The 23,592-nt window shown below is 33.5% G+C and overlaps 3 protein-coding genes across 6 annotated transcripts; 1 reads left to right on the forward strand and 2 right to left on the reverse strand.

The window, feature by feature from the left end:
- Positions 1 to 5,151: 5,151 nt before the first annotated feature.
- Positions 5,152 to 10,906, reverse strand: Lam (Lamin). Of its 4 annotated transcripts, none has more exons than XM_075296543.1 (4): positions 10,760 to 10,906; positions 9,565 to 10,216; positions 8,581 to 9,284; positions 5,152 to 6,656 (listed from the first exon to the last, which is right to left on the reverse strand). In XM_075296543.1, the coding sequence occupies exons 2-4, from the start codon at positions 9,992 to 9,994 to the stop codon at positions 5,916 to 5,918; spliced, it is 1,875 nt and encodes a 624-aa protein (XP_075152658.1). In that variant the 5' UTR covers positions 9,995 to 10,216; positions 10,760 to 10,906; the 3' UTR covers positions 5,152 to 5,915. The 4 variants fall into 4 exon arrangements, with proteins under 4 accessions (XP_075152658.1, XP_075152660.1, XP_075152657.1 ...); XM_075296545.1 differs by having other exon boundaries at positions 9,565 to 10,088; positions 10,760 to 10,882; XM_075296542.1 differs by having other exon boundaries at positions 10,676 to 10,831.
- A 3,348-nt stretch (positions 10,907 to 14,254) lies between these two features.
- Positions 14,255 to 16,751, forward strand: LOC142226489 (uncharacterized). The gene is made up of 4 exons (XM_075296546.1): positions 14,255 to 14,864; positions 14,925 to 15,400; positions 15,459 to 15,539; positions 15,594 to 16,751. The coding sequence occupies exons 1-4, from the start codon at positions 14,735 to 14,737 to the stop codon at positions 16,665 to 16,667; spliced, it is 1,761 nt and encodes a 586-aa protein (XP_075152661.1). The 5' UTR covers positions 14,255 to 14,734; the 3' UTR covers positions 16,668 to 16,751.
- A 2,343-nt stretch (positions 16,752 to 19,094) lies between these two features.
- On the reverse strand, positions 19,095 to 23,034 carry kraken (serine hydrolase like 2 kraken). Its single transcript, XM_075296547.1, has 3 exons — positions 22,683 to 23,034; positions 22,402 to 22,479; positions 19,095 to 20,245 (listed from the first exon to the last, which is right to left on the reverse strand). Exons 1-3 carry the CDS (start codon positions 22,813 to 22,815, stop codon positions 19,398 to 19,400), a joined length of 1,059 nt encoding a protein of 352 aa, XP_075152662.1. The 5' UTR covers positions 22,816 to 23,034; the 3' UTR covers positions 19,095 to 19,397.
- Positions 23,035 to 23,592: the final 558 nt, after the last annotated feature.

The raw sequence follows: 23,592 nt of genomic DNA on the forward strand, positions 1-23,592 counted from the left end.
GGCACAAAATAGAATGTAGAAAAACACATATGTTTTTGATGATTTCAAAGTAAAAAGTAAAATGTATTGCATTATATCTTATCTTTTTTTACATTCCTCCGAATTCCTTCCTAATTGGAGGATGAGATGAATATAAAATAATTCGGCGACAAATAAGGAATTAAAGTGCACATTGTTATTGGTGTAAGTACATGGGTTTGAAATTGTGTGCACTGTTAGAAAGTCACCTTTTTGCAGGCTCAATGGACGATTTCGGCTGATGAAGGAGGCGTTCAAATGCAATATATCCCCCATGTTCCAGTTTACGAATTCGCAAAATTTTCCTCAACCTCTATTTTCCGAACCACAAAGATATATAATATGAAATTTATACACACTTTCTTATGGATAAGGGATTTATTTGGAAGAAGATGGAATTGTTCAGATGTTATTAACAATCCAATATTTTGCGTTTTGCGAATTCGTAAACCAGAACAGGGGCCAAATCACCACATTCGTCATCGAGTTCAGTTTCGTATAGAGAAACATTTCGATCGCATTAAATTTTTGGATCACCGCATTCGATCGAAATCTATTTTGTCTACTACTTTTTTTTTACATTGCTGTAAACATATGGTAATAAGAAATTGGAAGAGAGTAGAATTTCAAAATATTTTTTTGTTATCAAATTAGGGTATTTCTGAGATATTTATATTATTGTTGTGTGTTAAAATATATGTGTAAAAATATATTATGAATCCAAGTGTTTTTTGGTTTTCCTCGTCTTCGGCTTCAGAGGATGAGTACAAAGGGGCATTAATAAGGAAAAATATTCGTGACAAAAGCAGTCCTTTAGCATTGCCTGAAGTAGAGTAAGTGGTTCTATTTTGAAGTGAGTGTTTTTAACATCCATAGATTTAAAAAGAGTTCTTGAAAAAATAAGTTTTTTTGAAGCGGCTACTGAGCATTCCTTTCTTTGATCCGTTTCCCTAAATGCAAGTAATATTATATTTTATTAAATGTATTTTGCCAGAATAGAATAATAATTACATTTTCACCAACTTTTTTCTTTTTGTTTATCTTTTTTCTGTTTAAAAATCACTACATACTCCGTTTTCGATAGCATGCTACCTATCGTGTTCAACTTCGAGTAGAAACAATTCGATAACGACTGCGGTGATCCGCGTAAACTACATACGATGACGAAGTACTCGATTTCGACTGCGGTGATTTGGCCCCAGTGGGTATAATTTTTGGTGGCATGTCAAGGTCAATTCTACCGCTTTAGAATTGTCTGCCGTCTTAAAACTTTTGGCCAGTGGAAGCCTTCATCATTCACTATCCTTACAAGGTGGTCCAGAAGCGTTATGTTGTCACGGAATGGTACGGTAATTGGTTGATCACAACCTCTTGGATATCGATCTAGCATGTGCACTTTTTATATGGTTCTTTGTCAAGCTAGGATGCTCGCTCCCAAACTCGACTATGACCAATTTTTGTTTAACTTTTATTGGAGTTGCATTAGTCCTAAATATTCAAAATATGTTCATTATATGTAAATTTACTACAAATTGCCAACAATTCTAACTAAAACTAATGTATATGCTATTCCTATATGCCGAAAACAATGTAAAAAATGTTTTACGATTGCAATTTAACAATCGAATAAATTGTCGATCAAAAAACTCGATATCGACTCCCGTGATCCGAAAAATTTAGATTTCAATCAAAAGTTCTCGATATCGAATGCCGTGATTAGCCCCCATGTTTTGATATACATATATATTAGCTTGGCAGATTATATGTCATCAAATCCACCTGAAATTCTATATATTTTCAAGTAACCATCTACGGCGAAGAGTTTTCAAAGGATACAATTATGTTTGACTCATGTTGGTGTATATTTAAGATTCGGCCCGGCCGAACTTAAATTCGTATATACTTGGTTTGTTTTTTTCTACGTATGTGTATACTTATTTTTTACACTCGCAGTAATTGACACACATGTATACTTGAACTTGGAAAATATATAAACCAATTTCGAAACTAAACATTAAACATTCTTGCATACATATAGCTACAGTTTAGCGTGTATGTGTGTGTGCGTATGTGTGTATTATACTTTGTTTATAAACTTGTGTACTATTTCAACTTATTTAAAATTCCATGTGGTGAACAGATTATAAACCCACCATCAGCTTATTGAGACGGCAAGAAAAATACGTTACAAAATATTATGAAATGCAATGTAGAAGGTAACAAAAAAATACCAATCAAAGCAACTGTTTTGGTTGGATGGTGCACCCTTCAAAATTATTGTATTTGTTGTTGATTAGAACCGGTTATTTGTTGTTGTAGTAGAAGAATAAACGAAATACTATCACACAAACATGCACATAATTATGCACATAAGTATCAACATGACAGACGGACAAACTAATAAAGGAGGTGATAGGCGTGTCTTTTTAATTATGTTTAGAGAAATGTTTTTACATATAGACCCAAAAACAGAGGAAATGAGCACATACAAACAAAAATTAAAATTTATGCTTAATACCCAAAAACAAACAACTGAAACTGAAGTGGAACAGCATATTCTATAATTACACCAGTTGAATTAAAAATCAAATAGTCATTTCTTATTTTTTAGACTTTGAAAAATAAAGTATTTTATTTTATTATAGAAATTAAACAATTTGTATTCTTGACTTTTTTATGATATTTAAAAAAATAAAATTATACATATATATTTATAATTTAAATAATTTTGTTTTGTGGTTTTTACTATTATTAATTTTAGATTTATCATTTGCTCGCTCAATAATAGATTCTTGAGGATGATATATTAAAAAATGTAATGGTTTAAGGTAATTAAATGGGAAATAAGGTCCTAGAAAGAAAAATATTTGATTCTAATTTTGATTTTTTTTAATAATTTTCAAATTATTAATAAATTATTTTGATATTCTTTTGAAAAAAAAGAATCTAAATTAAGTGAATTTTTAAATATATTTCTTTTTTATATCCAACGAAATTAATTGACCCTCTATAGCTAATAAATGTGTATACACTTTATCAAGACAGTGCTAAAAAACATATCTATTACCCACTATGAGATTAGCAAAATACGTACATATCCATGTCATGATTATTATCGACATTTTCTAATTTTGGAAATATTGATTGTTCCGATTTGTTCAGGTTTTGTAAGATTATATTATTCGTCATTTAGCCGGGGAGCTAAGTGATGGCGTTTAATCTGTTTCTATTTGACATTTTTGATATTTTTGTAAGTATTGACCATTTACCGATTTGATGAGATTGATGAGGCAACCGTAAAAGAAGAGCGACCTACCAAAAAGCCTACTTTTCCACTTTATTGAGTTTTGAGGTCATAAAAATAGCGACTTTTGATGTTCTCGATTTTTTTGTTTTTATGTTGTGTATAATTAAATTACGTTATTAAAACTGATTTTAGCCCACACCAAAGTTGAGTGAGAGGTTTTCAAAAATCATAAAAATCCGATTAATCAATTTTCATGATTTTTCAAATATTAGGAAAATTAAAGATTGAGAATATCGACTTTTTTTGATATTACGTTATTAGAAGTCAATATAGGTTAACATCAAAAGTGAATTCGATTTTAAATATCAAGAAAATCGATTCTAATGAAAATTATATAAAGCGATTTTAAAGATCAAGAAGAATATGCCTCCCTCATCTTCATTCATCATCTTTCTTTTAGCAAAAATTTTAATTAGTCCAAAAATGTTTTTTGCGCCCAAAACAATTTAATTTGTAAACATAAAATGAAACTTGTAGGTATTGCTCGCTATATAACAACAACGATAACAGAAATAATGCTAGCATTAATTTTATCTAGATTTTATTATGTTATGACTTTTGTCTATGAATAAAATAAGAGAAATTCTTGGTTTCTAACCATTTTATTAATAGCATGGACAAAAACGATTTTTGGAACTCGACTTTTGAAACCTGATCTAAGGAAGTCAATTTTGAAAATTATGAAATATTGATAAGGTAGCATTAATTATCAAATGATCGTTTTTGCAAAATGTCGTTTAGTTGGATCTTTACTTCGTGGCAGCAAAAGAAATTAGCTTGGATGAGAATTAAAATAATTACCACAATATGCAAAAATCTTGCAAATTGATGCCTACTTTTACCACATAAATTCCTACGATAGACTCTTGATCAATTGTTTTCAGAAATATTGAAGAGCATCTAATGCAAAAAGAAAGTCTAAACGAATATTTCTCGAAATGTTTTCCAATTAAAGTCTTAATTGAGTTTTAAGAAATATTCTATTAAAAAGTTGATTCAACAAATTTTTTAATTGAAACAAAAATCAATAGTGTCAATAATAATATCAATCAATTTTTTTTAATTTTCTGCGTTTGAATACATTTCAATTAAAAATAAATTGGATCAAATAATTTCGTGATTGAAGACAACAAATATTTTTTTGTGTGTGGTGCAACGTAAGGGCACGGTGTATTTCCTAGCTGTTCAATCAACACTGTGACAAAATAGAGCTCATTTAACCAAAATGTTCGTATATAGTGTTTTCTGTAATATTGATGAAACAAACGAAAAGATCCGATGTGTTAAAAAGTTGAACAGTTAACTTTATAGCTAGAAAAATTATATAACCAGACACGAGACCCATAACAAAAACCTATCGTATGTAAAATCCTGATATTCACAGTCGAGAAATGTCGAACTGAAACCCTAACAAAAAATTGATGATAGAATTTTTTCTGTGCCATGTTGTCATTATAATTACAGACATACTATAAGTTTATAGTATGTATGTGTAGAGTTGTCTATACTTAAAGGTATTTTTTGTTTAAATAAATTATTGATAGTATTTAATTTTGATTGAAATGAAAATTAAGAAATTTCTTTACACAAAAAATATTTCCAGAAGCCTATGTATAAATTATAGTAATTAGTTAAAACTTTTTATAACGAGGTAAACTTGAATATAAAATTATGTTCACATTTTGAAAATCACCTAGTAGTTTATATTAGCAACAAAACCTAACACTACCTTAATAGAGTGTATACTAGTTAAAGATAAAAAAATATTTAATTGAATACCATATAAAAGTGAAACAATTTACCAAAATTTAGAAAAAGAAAAATCGTTTTGTTCTTTTACTGAAACATAAATTTGTACATTGTGTTGGTTTATTTTCATGTCTTGCCCAAAAGGCATATTCTTTTCTGGTTGTTATACTATAGTTAAGGTTAGATTACTTATAGTTACAAGGAAAGAAAATTTAAGTGTATGTTTTCTCTCTTTTAAGTAGAAACAATTTGTAAAAAAATATTAATATAAATGTGTCCACTTGCAGGGATTTTAGATGTAATTACAAAATAAATTTGTGATAAGAACCAGTCTATGTGGTGGCAGCGGTTATTGGATATACATATTCTTTTTTCAAACTGTGTTTGATATGCTGGTAGGTAGAGGGTTGTGGTTATATTTTATGACATCAATTTGATCGTGACCAATTAAAAACTATAAGAAAAAATATAACCAATAATCCAATGACTGCTTTAAAAATCCCTCTTATTCATATGTGTAAATACAAAACTTAGAGGGTAAATAATTAACTTTGAATCGGTTAGTGTGTGTTTTTTATAAATTACATTGTCTTCTTTTTATATTGAAATTATGAATTTGCAATGGTATTTAGTTGAAGAAATCTATTAAAGAGAAATTGAGCAGGAAGCAAATACAATTCTTATTTGAAAATAAAAATAAAAAATAGTAAACTTGCGCGTCATCTTCGTTTATGGAGTTGTATCTAACATACGCTCCTTTCCTAAAAACTACACTTTAAAACATTGTCTCGGTTTCTACCACTTCTCCAAATCTCTTCGGCGCTCTTCTTTTTCACTTAGTTTACATCAAACGACATTTCTCTTCGCCCTGTTGTTGTTCAGGATCTCCTTGTTGGTGATACAAATCTTCGTTGCCTACTCCATCGAATACGGATACACTTTGACGACCGCTTGTGGCACCACCCGTACGATGACGTGACACGTGACGTATTATGGTACGTTTCACGCGTTCTGCTCCAGCAACTTCTTCACCATCTGCATTGAAAAGAGATGTCTTTATGCTTTCTCCACTAAGCCATTTTTGTGTTTTCATAACAATATTAGTTGGAGGCTCGTGGCTTACGCCGGGAACGTCGGAAGACCATACAGTGACAGTGGCACCAGCATCAATTTTTACAGTGCGATGGAACTTGAAGGTTGTCTCCTTACCATCCGCATTACGTTTTATTTGCCATCCTCCAATTTGAATCTCATTGGCACCTTTATTATGTACCTTGACAAATTTGCCCTCGGGATCGAATTCGGAAATTTCAATGTCACCTTTGGCACTACTGGTAACGAAATATTCCGATTGGCTGACATCTTCGGATTCATCGACTACAGTACGTTTGCGTTTATAGGCTCCCGAAGAAGTGGAAGGAGCACGCATAGGTGTCTTACGATGCGGGGTAGCCCGAGAAGAGCGTAGAGATTGGCTAAAAGAACTAGCATTTGCTGAGCCGGGACCTGGGGTTATATTTAGACGAGTTTCTTCACCACATAAAAGTTTATCGTAGGCTGCAATTTCCAAATCCAAGGATACCTGAAAAGAGTGTTATGAAGAATACGCAGAACTATAGTATATTATTTAAGAATATATATTTTTGTTAATAAATAAAAATGGTATGGTAGGATTATAGACCCTATTTTTAAGAATTGGTTATATCCTACTCCCTACTGGTTGTTTAGAGTCTATATATTTTACGCAAATTATATGGTTTAGTAGTCGCAATCTGCAACTGACTGTGTATATCATACGAATTGGATAAAATTCTAATATCTAGGAAATATAGATATTTATGATAACTATCAATATAAGTAGATGGATATTAAATATTTTAAAAGAAAAAACGAGTTATAGATCGTTATTTATGGTGTTATAATCTAAATAATTCTATAAATTACCTAATTCTTGGAAAATGTTATTAAGGAAACAGTTTTACGATTTCGAAAAAGTTACTACCTAAGAATAACATTAAGTACTGCGGAAACATTCCTCATGCCAATCATCGCAGAACAATTCTGGTTTCACCTCTTTATAGTGATCTATAATGAAATTAACCCCTCTATTTGAGGTACATCTTATAGAATATTTTTTTATGTTGATAGAATTTGCAAAACGCCTAGTTTCTAGTCACTTCTTTATAGCGATCTACAATAAGACGAACCCACAAATAGTATGAGGTACCACTTATAAAGTAATTTTTCAACACTGAAATTACAGCTGTGCGCGTATTACAGCTTGTAACACGCGTGATTCACGTGAGTCGTGAACAAAATTTGAAGGAACTCTCGTGTATTTTCGTGAATACAATTTCCACAAAATCACGAAAAAAATCAAGATTTAATTCGTACTATATTCTATTTTTGGATTTTGTTACCTTTGCTGTTTTCCGTTTGGAAAATGTCGTGAGTCTCGCGAATTGTCGTGAATCGTGCGTGAGCGTGAGTCTTTTAAAGTAGTTCGTGCGTGAGTACTGGTTTTCATTTCGTGAATGTGCGTGAGTGGGATTGGCTACCACACGTATCGTGCGTGAATAAACATTTTGCTTGGTGAATGTGCGTGAGTTAAATTAAAGTCACGCGCACACCTCTAACTGAAATAACCCATTCCGCCTTATCTAGATATACAATTTAGTATTGTAAAGGGTGAAGTCTGGTAAGTTCTTTTATGTTGGTACAATTTCGAAATTGTTTCTACCCGCATTCCAAAATCCGTTAACCTACATTTGTGATGAAGGATATAAGTTAGATCGGTTGTAGTAATAAAAAAACAGTTTTTTGAGAGTCTCTTTTACTCGGTTTTAAATAACCGGACATTTGTCCATATCCGGTAAACGGTGTTTTTTGAAACAAATAACCCGCATAACCGGCTAAACTGGTTTTCATAAAAACAAGAAGTTGTAATTTTATTGTAACAAAAACTCATGGGGAAAATAAGTCGACAATTCCCCTTTTTGGAATTGCTTCCATTTTACTTGATTAAAATACCCCGATGTTTTTGCCTAAATGTAGCATTAAACTGACAAGTTTATAATGAAAATATTTGTTTAGCGCTAGAAAACAGCGGTTTTAACAGTACACCGATATTGGGATTTTGTTAGAAGATAAACCGATCCACCGGTTTTGATCACTCGAATCGGTAACAATGATAGAAGGGCGGGCTTTACTCTAGCGCTTAACCAGGTAATGAGGATTAAAAGAGCCTTGGTCCCTGGCATAGATTCTACAGCGATGGTGTGTCGAAATTTTGTTAACAGGTTTCACACATTGCTTGACTCATCATTGGGACTACTACAAAGAGAAGGTGTCCTTAAGTAGAATCGGAATCGTGGCCATATCTAGCATCACAACAAACAAGATAACCTATGTTTAAAGTAGGCTATAGTGGTAGCACACAAAAATTACCACTATAGTTTCACACATAAACTACATGAGAAGAATTTGGACTGAATTTTATCAAATACCTTAATATCCATTAAATCTTGATATTCTTGAAGTTGCAAGGCCATCTCATCACGCAAACGTTGCAATTCTGCTTCCAAAGCGGCAATATCGGAATTATGACGAGCTCGTTCGTTATCCAACAACTGTTCCAAATCGCGAATGCGAGCATTCAAAGCGGCATTAGTTGATTCCAATTCACTGATGCGGCTATTCAATGTATCGATGCGTGTACGAGTAGCACGTAGCTCATCGATGGCACTGGAAGCTGCCCCAGAATTGCGATTGGCCGCAGCCTGTAGATTTTTAATCTTCTGCTCGTATAACATTTCAATTTCATCGCGATTTGCCCGCATTTGTCCTTCATATTGTTCACGCAATTCTTGAAGTGATTGTTGCAATTTAGCCTCATACTGCTCGCATAGTCGGCCATCAATTTCACTGATCTCAACTTGACGGCGTGAACGGGTCTCATTGATTTCTTGTGAGTGGATTTGATCTTTAAAGGTAAGCTCCTCACGCAAACTCTGTATATTGTTCTCCAAATCGACACGGGCCAATGTCTCATCCTCCAAATGCTTACGAGCCTCATCCAGTTGTTTTCGTAGGCGATCAAGTTCCTTTTGCAGTTCGTTGAGGTCATCAACAGCCTTTTTACGATCAGCATTTGCAGCACTGTATTTGGCGCTCAAATCTGTGGCCCGTGATTCATACATACGGGCATTTCCTAAAGAAGAAAAAAGTAAGCTCATTAATCATTTGCAAAAAAGGAAATTGCAAGCCGGCAGATAACCATTACAAAAAGTAAAAGTTGGCAACACTATATACTACTTAAATAAATGTCACCCGCATCTACATATATACAAAACAGTAGCCAATTGTCAAATATAGAATTTGACATAGACAAAAAGCGAAAACACATGTATATCAAAGCGGCGACTGGTTTTATATGGAACATTGAAAGAAAAACAAAACAACAATAAAAATAACAAGCACACAAAACTCACCTTCGGCTATAGAGCATTCTTTAGTTTTCTTATCCAATCTGGCCTTCAATTCCTCGTTCTCTTCCCACAGCCGTTTAATATCGATTTCTAATTTAGCCTTTTCACGGGCCGTATCATCCAATAAACGCCGGGCATCACCGAGTTCATTTTCATACATCGACTTGATATTTGTGGACTCACGCGTTATGGTATCGCGTGTTGTTTGCACTTCTATAGAGAGGCGGGCATTTTCTGTCTCCAAGTTGCGTACTCGATCGATGTATGCTGCTAGACGGTCATTCAAATTTTGCAATTCAGCTTTTTCTACCAGACGTGAATGACGAGTGGGACTCAAAGGACTGGATGGACGATGCGATCCAGTCATTAATGGAGTGCTAGTGCCACCCGGCTGGGGCGTGGCAGTACCCGCGCGTTTTGATTTCGTAGCCATAATTAGAGCTATTTCACAATTCCTACTTCTTTTTATTTGACACACTTAATGCTTTTAAGATTTTTTATAGTTATTTGTTTTTCTTATTATTCGCCTGTGGTAGGTTGGAAAGCATATAAATCCCCAAAACGTCCGCGAACTGATTAAATTCCACAGTGACGACAAGATTATACACACACAAACGAAACGCACGGATGGGTACGTAATAACACCACAATCAAACTAAAAGGAATGGAAGCAAGCGGTAGAGCAAAATAAAATACGAGCCAACTGTTCCCAAAAAATTAACTCAACATTTCAACGCAACTACAACACACACTCACATCCAGCACATACACTAGCAGCGTCAGGCATGAAATGAGAAATGTGTTGAATTGTAAGGAAAAACAAGGGGAGCAAACTCGAAATTATTTTAACCACCACGAAGAGAGCAAATGAACACACACACACATTCACACGCAAAAATCTTATGCACACTCTGTCAAAGCAAGTGCCTCTCGCACAGCCGCATAGACTGTACTAAAATGTCATTGAAAAAAAGAAATTACATATAAAACCGGCTTTCTTTTGCTTTTCCCCGGTTTCCCAGTATTTTTCTATTTTTCTCGTTTAGAGGAAATGAACTTGACTATTTCTTATTGCGGCGTACAGGAAAGTCAATGTTTGACCCCTAATGCTTACAATGCTATGAATAAAAAGCTTGCTTATTTTGTATGATTATTCACTATTTCGTTTGATTTCCGATAGATTTGTTATATTTTCAACCTTTTTATTTATCACTTCATAGGCTAAACGTCTGTATTATTCCAAAATAAACAAAACACCCGCGAATAAATTTATCTTCATATCCAAACTAAACCAAACTATCCAAATCTGGACAACCCTGTTTCGGAGCGTCATTATATTTGGTAAATGTGAACCGCATATTTTTACAACAAGTGATGCCAACAAACCAAACTGTTTCCTTCACGACGTTTCAAGCACAAGCAAAGATTGTATACTGATATTTTCTTATGCGCTTTACAGACTATCAGTTATTCCGGACGACAGTGCTCGTGTCGAACATATCCCATATATTGTGCACATTATCAGTTAAGTCCGAAGGCATAATCGATACTGCTGCATGTTTATGGGATCGATAACACATTTACCAATTATTTATTCATCGCCGACAAGTCCTATCGATCCGACACACTGTAAGATTCTTTAAAAACACCGACATTCCGTCCGGAATAACTGATAGTCTGTAAAGCGCATTACAGCAGTTTCTCATATCTAAAATTCCAAAACTGCCGTTTTGGACATCCTAGCCGTAACATTTCTTATTTTTTTTGTATTTTTGCCATGAAACTGTATTTTTTATTCAAACTAATTCAATATTACGTTTCTGTAACAATTTCATGACCCACAGAGATGAATAAAATAAAAATTTGATTGATAGATTGGATATACAATTTATCTCATAACGGTTCGTATACCTTAAATGTAATTTATCACAACCCTGCCAACATTTTTTGAATTTGACGGTGCTTCTGAGAACCCCCACCACGTCGAAAACAATCTTATACGGCATCCAAAACTCGTCGGAAAAGCGCCGTCCCTATTGAGAAGTTGTACCACTCCAAGTTACTACAAAAAAGTATTGCATGAGTGCAATTATTAGGTGCCTTTTTTTAATAAATTTAGAACGACGCCAATAAGAGCCCCTTCAAACAATCAGAAAAAGTGAATTTTAAGATAGTTGTAAAAGAATCATGTGGTCAAGTAAAACAAGATTTTTTGGATGTTTATTATTTTGATTAAACATTTATAAGTTCTTATAAATATAACATTTATACCACTATCACAACACATTTAACATAATTTTTAACATTAATAATATAATGATGTTGAGTTACATGTTGCAGTCTATCAGCCAGTGTTCTTATTCTCGATGGTGGAAGCGTTTCTAGAAGAATATCTGAAAAACAATCACTTTATTCAATTTGGAAAGTAAAAAATTTTTCACCAATATACCTTTCACATTTTTAAGCAGAGTAACAATGTTTTCAGCACTTCATTTCTCTTTTTATTTATATAAATTATAAAAACTAGTTGCGCTTGGCGTTTCACAAAATATAAAATGGCTCTTCTAATGCACTTTACAGATTATCAGTTATTCCGGACGGAATGTCGGTGTTTGTAAAGAATCTTACAGTGTATCGGATCGATACGACTTGTCGGCGATGACTAAATAATCGGTAAATGTGTTATCGATCCCATAAACATGCAGCAGTATCGATTATGCCTTCGGACTTAACTGATAATGTGCACAATATATGGGATATGTTCGACACGAGCACTGTCGCCCGGAATAACTGATAATCTGTAAAGCGCATAAGAATAGTGATGGCAAAATACTTTCATGTACATTTTGTACTTTTTGATATGCTTCCTCCATCACAGTTGGCGATTGTTGCAGTCTCACTTACGAGTCTGTGGTAGCGATGAGGATGAAATGGAACTTTGAAATGCTGGCAGGGATTCTCTGGTAAAGGTCGGTACTCTGTTCGGTTTTCGCGTTGAAACTCCATACAAAACCACAAAGTGCGAAAAAAAACTAGCAAAATTTTTCCATTTGTGGTACTTTGATTCTTTTGAGTTGAAAAACTGAGGTTTATAGCGCCAGGATGGCGCCATTTGCAATTTGAATTAAGAAAAAAATTATTTATTAAAACTATTTGTGTGGGTCTATAACGCAAACACGGATCATATTTTTGTTCCGAAAATATACAAAGGATCAAAGGAGTAGCAGATTTTGTAATAGCAAGCAACAACCACGAAATAATGGTTTCTATATAATTTTTTCGCAAGAATGAACATAGTACCGGCCTTAAGGTGGGTATTAAAAAAACGGTTCCAAAAAAGGAATGGTGGTGGTGAGGAATGGTGTAAAAACTTGCGTACGTTTTATGCTGTTGTCAAAAAAAAAGTTAAAATGTGGGAACTACTATTGTTTGAGTTACACGACAAAAGTAACCTATGCATATGACGCATAAAGTTAACGAACTTTTTACTTTTCAATGCGTCGTGTGCGATGACAACATTAAACAACATGTAAACAAATCAAGAATTATTGATTGAAGCTAAATTCATAAAGTCCTATACTTTAAAAAGTGCGTGGAAAACAAAAAAGAGCGTAGAGGCAAGGAATGTAATTAGCAAATTCATTGGTGTTCCGACGCATGCTGTGTAACTCAATTGAAGAATCGTATTCGTCAACGCATTCGAATACAACGTAAGGGTAGGTACTATGTTCGGTTTTCGAGTTGAAAACCACTTTATTTTCGCGATTACTTTTCCTTAAATAATCAAAATTATAAATAAAAACAAACTTATTCCTGTAAAGTCTTGCCGAAATCTAGAGGAACAAGAAACCACGCATCAATTGTGTTGATTTGTCTGCTTTATATTGAACTGTTTTAATAAAGTAACCACGAAAATTTCAACGCGAAAAGCGAACATAGTACATACCTTAATGTATGTAATTCCACCTTAAAGGTGAGTACTATGTTCGAGTTTTTCACCAAAACACTAAATTAAAAGTGCAAAAATATATATGAAGACGATAACATTTTTATCAAGTCTCTGCAAATTATGGATGGAAAAGATCAAAGGAATTGATTGCAAATAATTTTATATTTCTAAATTAGTTAATTAAAAAAAGTAACCTTGAAAACAAGCTGGTTTTCAGCTTGAAAACAGAACATAGTACTCAGCTTAAAGGTATGTACTATGTTCGCTTTTCGCGTTGAAATTTTCGTGGTTACTTTATTAAAACAGTTCAATATAAAGCAGACAAATCAACACAATTGATGCGTGGTTTCTTGTTCCTCTAGATTTCGGCAAGACTTTACAGGAATAAGTTTGTTTTTATTTATAATTTTGATTATATAAGGAAAAGTAATCGCGAAAATAAAGTGGTTTTCAACTCGAAAACCGAACATAGTACCTACCCTAAGTTCGAGTTTAGCAGCTAAAGGTGTGTACTATGTTCGGTTTTCGAGTTGAAAATCACTTTATTTTCGCGATTACTTTTCCTGAAATAATCAAAATTATAAATGAAAACAGACATATTCCTGTAAAGTCTTGCCGAAATCTAGAGGAACAAGAAATTGCACATCAATTGAGTTAATTTATCTGCTTTATATTGAACTGTTTTAATAAAGTGACCGCGAAAATTTCAACGCGAAAAGCGAACATAGTACCTACCTTAAAATGAAAACAAAGTCAGTAAAAAGGCATAAAATTATACATCTTCGTTGCACAAAGAAGAAGCATGGTGTGTAAATCAACCTTTAAAAACCACATGGTTTTTTCGTTGCATTTTAGGGTAGTGTTTTGTCAAAGTTTTCTCATATTATCTTCAACACCTTTTCAAACATTTCGTCAACATTTTGGCAAATTGGAAGTAATTTGCAAACAATTTGAAGATGTATTGAAGATGAGCTATTTCAAGTCAAGTTGAATTTATGTTGAAAATTACATTTACCCTCAAATTGAAAAGTTATTGCATTTAAAAAACGCTCATCCTGTGTTTATTGGGAAACTTATCATCGGCGTCACGACTTAACTGTTCCATTTTCGAGAGACTTCGATCTGTGAATTCAAGTTGTTATTCAGTTACATCCATATTTTACCGTTATTGAACAATCGTACTCAACGGGTGCTAATTAGTAATTGCTCCTAAAATTTTTTAAAATGAGTCACTTGAATACAATTTTTGGAATTGTCCAAAAACTTTGTGAAGATAATCCGAAAGTTGAGGAACTATTAAAAAGAGGCAAACTTTTGGAAAAAGAAAATATGTTACTTGAGAGTGAATTGGATGGTATGTAGTCTTAGTTGCTATGTTTAGAAATGTCTTTGCAATCTTTCCCTATACTTCCAGACACGGAACGAGAACAAAGGCGTCTCCAAATCGAACTTTTCAATATGGAAACGACAATGGATCCCATCAATCAACTACCAGAGAAAAGTTCCGTAGAATTAATGAACACAAAAGTAATAGAAAACTGCACCAATATTCGGTTTGCTATATCGAAAATAGATTTTTCAAAAATACTTCAATGTGATCACATGGAAAAGGAACAAAAATTGCGAAAGGAGTGGGAGCAAATGCAAAACTACTCCCATTCCCTATCACAATGGTATGAAAAAATGGAACAAAGAGACGTAGTAAAGAGATATCGTGCCGCTGAAATAAAGTACAAGGAGGCTGAAAATAGTCTTGAAAGAATCCGAAGTTCCTTTGAAAAATCTAAACAAGAAACGCGGGCTCGCATGAATGCAGCCAAAGAAAAGCAATACCAATTAATTGTTCTCTTAGCACAAAAATACAAGGAAATACAAACCTTAAGCCAAAAGGTACATAGGAATCATTTTTTTTATTTCCAAACTAGCGTATTTAATTTTTACTCTATAGTTCAAGAATATAAAGGAATATAGGCGTTTAAAGAACAAAAAAATCGAGTTGGAGCATCGTCTTGCAGTTGCAAAAAATAAGGCATGTATATGATTTCCTTTAAGGTTCACACATTTCATCAATTTCCTTCTTTAGAGATTTGGTACTTTAACACCCTACAAAAGTTCAATCAGTACGGATGCATCCAAGTCGCTACCGTGTACATCGGTACAAGCAACGAATAAATATATGCCAAAATTTCCAACATTTGCTGAAATCCTTAAATCGTTTAATCAAGATGTTTGTAAAACCGAAGTGAAACCGGAAGTAACAGTCATTGAAAATACCACAAATATAATGGTGAAATCTATATTACGCAATAGCCAAGATAATTCCATGGAAATTAATCAGTCCATTACGACAAAACATACAAAACATGTTCGTTTTAAAGTTCAACTGGAGGAACAATTTGAATTTAATGATATAACAGATACCGTTTCTGACAGTAGCAGTTCAGATTCCCACGATACTACTGTCGCAGCTACTCCTCAATCGCAAATAATTATTGAGGAAATGGAAGAGCCAGTCATTAGCACAGAAATTTGTATTCCGAAAACATCTTGTAATAGAGTTGAAACGGAGAAAATTACAAATCAGAAGGAAGAAAAAACCAATATATCTCCAACAAAGGAAAAAGTCAATATTTTGGAGTGTATTGTTTTGCGTCCACCAACTTTACAAGATAAGAAAAGTTATAGTGATGATCGCACCAAAGAAAACATCCCTCCAAACGTATTGGGAAATCATGGAACAGATAAGAAGGTGGACTCTGCTATCAACAAAAATAATGATGAAAAAATAATGCCGCCTCCACAATCTCCCATTGTATTTAAGCGCTCCGAAAATTTTCCAAAGTCATTCTATGAAGAATTGCTTATAAGCTCATCAGTTTCGTCCGAATCAGATTCAGAATCTCCATCTACATCAAGAAAAGCTTTAAAGGATTTAAATACATTCATGAACTTTGATATTTCAAAGGAAATCAAAACTGATGATGATGCAAAGACATTTTCGAATACCTTGGACTTTTCTTTACCACAAAAAAAGGATATATCAAATGAAAAAAATTCTTCAAATGCATATGAAGATTTTATGGATTTTGATACCGGTGGCGGTTATGGTTTCGGATCCAACGATGACGCAAACAGTAGTTTTATGGACTTTCTATAATTAAGGAAAGTTATTATTATGTTATTTTGTTTACTGAAGTTCTAAAGTACCAAATACAAATAAGGCTTTTAATTCATTATGTTACACCCTCCACTGTTTTCTAGTCTAGCATTTACACATTATTTTCGAAATCGTACAAAAAAAAAGTAAACACGAATGAAGCTTATTTTGAAAAGGTTTGTAATTTGAACACTCAAAATAATAGCTTTAAAATTGACTACAGCTCTCACAATGGTGAATGCTCTAAGTGAATATCGAGCTGCCATTATACCTACTACAGCTCCTCTAGTGGAGAATAAAGATAAACTCAATCAATATAGGATTTTCCTACCGATTTCTTAACCAAAGTTTGGTTTTTTTTTCTATAGAAAATTTTTTCAAAATTTTATTTCTATAGAAAATGTCAAAATTTTAACGCAATTAAAAATTTTGTCAAAATTTTATTTCTATAGAAAATTTTGTCAAGATTTTATTTCTATAGAAAATGTTGTCAAAATTTTATTTCTATAGAAAATTTTGTCAAAATTTTATTTCTATAGAAAATTTTGTCAAAATTTTATTTCTATAGAAAATTTTGTCATAATTTTATTTGTATAGAAACTTTGGTCAATATTTCATTTCTATAGAAAATTTAGTCAACATTTTATATTCGTCTGTCCGCTCGTCGTTCAGATGTTCCTCGGTCTGTGAACACCATTTTACGTGATCAATGGCTAAGACGCGGTTTTAGTCCAATCGGTCCATTTTAGAGTTCTTTCAATAGCATTCCTGTCTACCTACACAGACAAAATGTAAAATGTTTTTGAAAAATATGAACTACCGTAAACGAAAATTGAACTAAATTGTATATCATAATTCGTTGCTAAAATAACCAAAATTCACAAACATTTGTTGAGCTCTTAATTACTATTTATGAAATTATTCCTTCTCGTAAGAACCAAAATAAATGAAAAAAAGGAAATCTTTGGCGCCAAATCACTACCATATTAAATACACCTCTTTATGGCCAGAAAATACCTCTAGATTTCCAATTTCAGGCAAATTGCATAAAAACTTCGGATTCTAGAAGCCCAAGAAGTAAAATCGGGATATCGTCTATAAGGGGGCTATACCAAAACATGGACCGATACTCACCATTTGTGGCACACCTCTTTATGGTCATAAAATACCTATAAATTTCCAATTTCAGGCAAATTGTATATAAACCCAAGATGTAAAATCGAGAGATCGGTCTATACCAAAACATGGAACGATACGGACCATTTTCGGCACACCTTTTGATGGTCCTCAAGTACCTCTAGATTGTCAATTTCAGGCAAATTGGATAAAAACTACGGTTTATATAAGCCCAAGAAGTAAAATCGGGAGATCGGTCAATATGGGGGCTATACCAAAATATGGACCGATACTCACCATTTTTGGCACACCTCTTTTAAAATACCTCTAGATTTCAAATTTCAGGCAAATTGGATAAAAACTACGATTTCTATAAGCCCATGACCCCAAATCGGGAGGTCGGTTTATATGGGGACTATATCAAAACCTGGACCGATATAGCCCATCTTCGAACTTGACCTGCCTTCAGCACGATTGCTTCATTATTGAAGACTGTAGCGTGATTACAACAGACAGACAGACGGACATCGTTATATCGTCTTAGAATTTCTCCCTGATCAAGAATATATATACTTTATATATAGTCGGAAATCGATATTTCGATGTGTTACAAACGGAAAGAAAAACTTATTATACCCCCGTCACCATTCTATGGTGGTGGGTATAAAAACGGTTCCAAAAAACCGCATACCAAAAAAACGGTTCCAAAAAAAACTCATACCAAAAAAACGGTTCCAAAAAAAAAAAAAAAAACTTTAAACCAAAAAAACGGTTCCCAGAAAATCGTGTCGATAATACAACTGACGTTGGTCTATTTTTCGGTTAAATACTAATTGGAGGATGAGGAATTGGCCATTAACATACAGAAAAAATACCAATTGATGGAAACCGGGACCCACAAGGATTGACGGAAGAAGCAAAGATCCCATTGATGTATGAAAGCTATATATGTACATTCGACAGTTCCAGATATCCACACATAATGATATCCCGACAACAACAATTTTTAAGCGCATTTATTTATAGAAGTCTTTGAACTTCCCATCAAATCTTCAAATTCGATAATCAACTTTTGACGTTTTCAAAATCGAAAAATCGAGTTTTCGCATTGGTCTTCTTGACCGTCCTGCGTTAGCATATTTAATCCAACCCGTTTGATTTGGGTTCACTTTGCAAAATATGAATTAATAAATTGCCCCCACCAAATCGATTTTCAGATCTGTGCAAAAATTTAGCAAAATAAATTTATTTTTTGAAGACTCTAGCAGTCATTTCTTCCCAATGATACATTAAAATTTCACATTAAACAAATTTTAAAATTGTGAATGTTTAATTCAAAATATGTTTAGTATATATTTGTTCTACATATCGTGCGTATCCATCAACCACTTCAACCTCAATTTAAAGCATACAAATACAATTTGCTAGGTGTTTTTTCTAAATATAATACAACTTATTAATTTAATTAATATCATTCTAATCATAGCAATGCCATTATGTATATTTGTACATATAAAGATTTATATAATCTGTAGTTTGTCTTTTACATACTATCATTAATATTCTTTGTTATTCTTATTTTTCATCGATTTTGATGTAAAAAATTTTTTTCGTTCACATATTTAATAGGAAATCGTTGACTATTGGTGCAACACGCTCGGGCGTAACAAGATGTAAATGATGAGTTCCAGGTACAACTTTATATATCAGTAGCTCGGCATTTTGCTTTAGAATTTCGATAACCTGATCGTAGACATGAGGATTTTCAAACTTCATACCTGGATCACCACGTATATTTAAAGTTTTGCAACGTATACGTTTTGCATAGGTTAGAACTTGTTCGGCAGTAAACATGCCTAAGAGCGAAACTTTTAAACGTAAATCTCTGGAAAAGTGATAGCCTTCAGTATTCAGATGCTGTGGAGCCGGTTGCATACCTCTTTCCATTAATATCTTTACAGAAGGTTCATCTACCGAACCGTCATAAGCATCTAGAACAAGTTTCGCCATCTCTTTGAAGTTATAGCAAGGCACTTTTGTCTCCGGCAATGTTTCATAATCTAAGAACTTATCTAAAGCCCAACCGGTTGTCTCAGCTTGCCGCTCAATACTGCGTACTGTTGGTCCAGCTATATCGAAATTAATAAGTTTTTCAACTTCCGAGGGAAATGAAGCTGCATACATGAATGTTAATGCTCCACCCAAAGAGTGACCCATAAGTGTTACTCTTTTCCAACCGTATTTTCGTACGATCCGCCGTATTAAACATATGCCATCCCAAAATAAGAAATATTGCATTCCTTTTGGATAATGTGATGATTTTCCATGACCCGGTAGATCTATGCACAAAACTGGAATATCAGGAGGCATTAAAGGACAAAGCCTATCGAATGTGCCGCAATTATCTTGCCAGCCATGCACAGCCAATATGGGTTGTTTGTTGCGGGTACCCCACCATTTACCTGTAAAGATAATAAGTTGAAAATGATCAAAAGATGTTTGGGCAAATTATTTAAAAAATCCATATTAATTATTCAAAGGGATTATTGCTGTATTATTTGCAGCTTGATTAAACATACTATGAAGAAAATCAGCAAATTCTTTGGAACGTGTTTTAAGCAAGAAGGGACCCACATTACAGTTACATGCCCTACTAGCAACAAATGGTCATTGGAAACATATCAATTCCTATCGCACAGCAAAAAGGCTTTCAATGATGGTGTGTGATATGGTGATGGCGGGTTTTAATGTGCCATGCTGTTTGGACCTTACTCCGACTAATCTTAAAAGGTTCGAAGATTCGAATATGCACCCACACCATAAAAAAATAATAACCGAAATATTACATGAGTTAGTTTAAAAACAGGCTTTCAAGACATTCAAATGGTAAAATCAACTCACGCAGTATAGCTAACCATTACTAGTTCTATAAACCATAATATGGGAGGTACTAGCATTGACTTTTGGACTTAAATCCTAAGAACAAAAAAATTGTCGTATTAATGCATAGCCACATATTGTCCCTTTTTCCTTATATTGTTATCAATCTCAAGCTCTCACCACTCCTTACGCTAATTTGGACCTTATAAAAACGAACTTTATCAAAAGCTTAGTGTATAGAATTTAATATAATTCCCATATTAATCGATTTTTTGATTGTTTTTGTTGTTGTCTTCATTGCTTCGTAATCTGACCACTAAAGATACCAAACCAATTGTATTGGTATATTTATCTTCGTAAGAATTTGCGTTATACCAGCCATTAGGAGGGTGTCTAATAGTCGGCCAAACTTGAAGTTATAAATGTACCTTACAAGCTAACATAACATATTTCATAACAAAAAACTGTAAGCGTTTTCTTCATGTATTTAAAGGCATTAAGCTCTAAAATACAGCTTTTACATAGCTCTATGTGGTATTTCGAGATACCCCAACAAAACTCTAATAAAGGGTGATTCTTTTGAGGTTAGGATTTTCATGCATTAGTATTGGACAGATCACGTGGGATTTCAGACATGGTGTCAAAGAGAAAGATGCTCAGTATGCTTTGACATTTCATCATGAATAGACTTACTAACGAGCAACGCTTGCAAATCATTGAATTTTATTACCAAAATCAGTGGCAGAAAATCCGCTTTTTTATCGACAAATTTTGTTCAGCGATGAGGCTCATTTCTGGTTGAATGGCTACGTAAATAAGCAAAATTGCCGCATTTGGAGTGAAGAGCAACCAGAAGCCGTTCAAGAACTGCCCATGCATCCCGAAAAATGCACTGTTTGGTGTGGTTTGTACGCTGGTGGAATCATTGGACCGTATTTTTTCAAAGATGCTGTTGGACGCAACGTTACGGTGAATGGCGATCGCTATCGTTCGATGCTAACAAACTTTTTGTTGCCAAAAATGGAAGAACTGAACTTGGTTGACATGTGGTTTCAACAAGATGGCGCTACATGCCACACAGCTCGCGATTCTATGGCCATTTTGAGGGAAAACTTCTGAGAACAATTCATCTCAAGAAATGGACCGGTAAGTTGGCCACCAAGATCATGCGATTTGACGCCTTTAGACTATTTTTTGTGGGGCTGCGTCAAGTCTAAAGTCTACAGAAATAAGCCAGCAACTATTCCAGCTTTGGAAGACAACATTTCCGAAGAAATTCGGGCTATTCCGGCCGAAATGCTCGAAAAAGTTGCCCAAAATTGGACTTTCCGAATGGACCACCTAAGACGCAGCCGCGGTCAACATTTAAATGAAATTATCTTCAAAAAGTAAATGTCATGGACCAATCTAACGTTTCAAATAAAGAACCGATGAGATTTTGCAAATTTTATGCGTTTTTTTTTTTTTTAAAAAGTTATCAAGCTCTTAACAAATCACCCTTTATATACCATTAACAATGTCCTATAAAACTTTCATTATCATACCACACTAATATAAGCGACACGTACTTCCTGGCAACGCATTAAGTCATTTCTAATAAAATATAAATCAATAAAACTAACAATCTGATGGTTTAAGATTACATACCAATACCAACAAAATTCAAATATGTTGAATCATGTTAAACGTTGATGGTTGATTAGATAAATAGTTATTATGTTACCAGCCCTATACTTACCTTGAATAGTACCCCAAGGCACTTCGATGGTAACTTCTTCCCATGAATTTTGTGTGCGAGCAGCTACAACTTTCCCATCTAAAAATTAGAAATACATTTATATAATATAAATTCAAATAAAATATCATCCAATATTCATTGATTTGAAACGCAACCAAACTATTTAGGCGATGTATATATGAGTGATCATATACTTTGGTTGGATTTTTGGTTAACACATTCCCATCAATGAACTTTGTACTTGAATGTGTATCGTCTTCATTAAGTCGGAAATGTCTTACTTGAAATATTCTCTTCTCTTAAGCCCTTCAGCACCGTTGTTAAATTATTCCCATTGGTCATTTGTGTTGGTAATTTGGTCATGCCATTCATAATTTTATCGTCAGCGACAACTGCATTTGTTTGAGTTTCCATATTGTTAATTTTTTTATTATTATTGTTAATAAAAATAACTAGATTTGTTTTCAGATATAAACTATCTATGTGACGAAATAGGTAAGAGGGGAGAGGTTGTACGGAATTGGTCTATATTAATTCGTTGTTATATTTGATGCAATATTAGAAAGCCAAAATGCGCACCAACACACCTTCCCCCTTTGATGTTTTATTGCAAAATAAAAATGTTTGTAAATATTCAAAAGCGTTCCATCGTCACCCCTCACTGCATCACCCAATATGTCTGGTCTTCCATCAAAACATATGATTACATACAGTGACTCACAGAAGTTTTCGTTTTTTTATTGAAATCAAATGTATGTTTGTTTTTGTAAAGGCCGGTATGCACCTCTAGCGAAAAATTTCATTCCCATAAGAAATGCATTGCTATTTATGCTAACGAAATTTTCGGTAGCGTTCAATTTCGTAAGCTTGTACGCACCTCTAATGAAAATAACAGGGTTGTCAAAAGCATATTTTGGCAGCAAACATTTAATTTATTACAATCATTGTGTGCGTAAGAGTTTTAAAAGGTCTGTAAATAATAAACAATTTATTTGAGGAATATTTGGAACATATATTAACAATTTTTAAAAGCGATTAGCTGCTTTACAATTTGTGTACACAGCCCTGTTTTTTTGTTGTAGACTTAAATAAATTTTTGCTACCGAAAATTTCGCTGGAGGTGCATACCGGCCTTAAACCGTTTACATTTTTATTAAATAGTTTTAGGGCTGTTTTCTTTTAACACTGGAT

Source organism: Haematobia irritans, chromosome 2 (assembly GCF_050003625.1).
Source record: "Haematobia irritans isolate KBUSLIRL chromosome 2, ASM5000362v1, whole genome shotgun sequence".
In the NCBI taxonomy this organism is placed as follows: Eukaryota; Metazoa; Arthropoda; class Insecta; order Diptera; family Muscidae; genus Haematobia; species Haematobia irritans.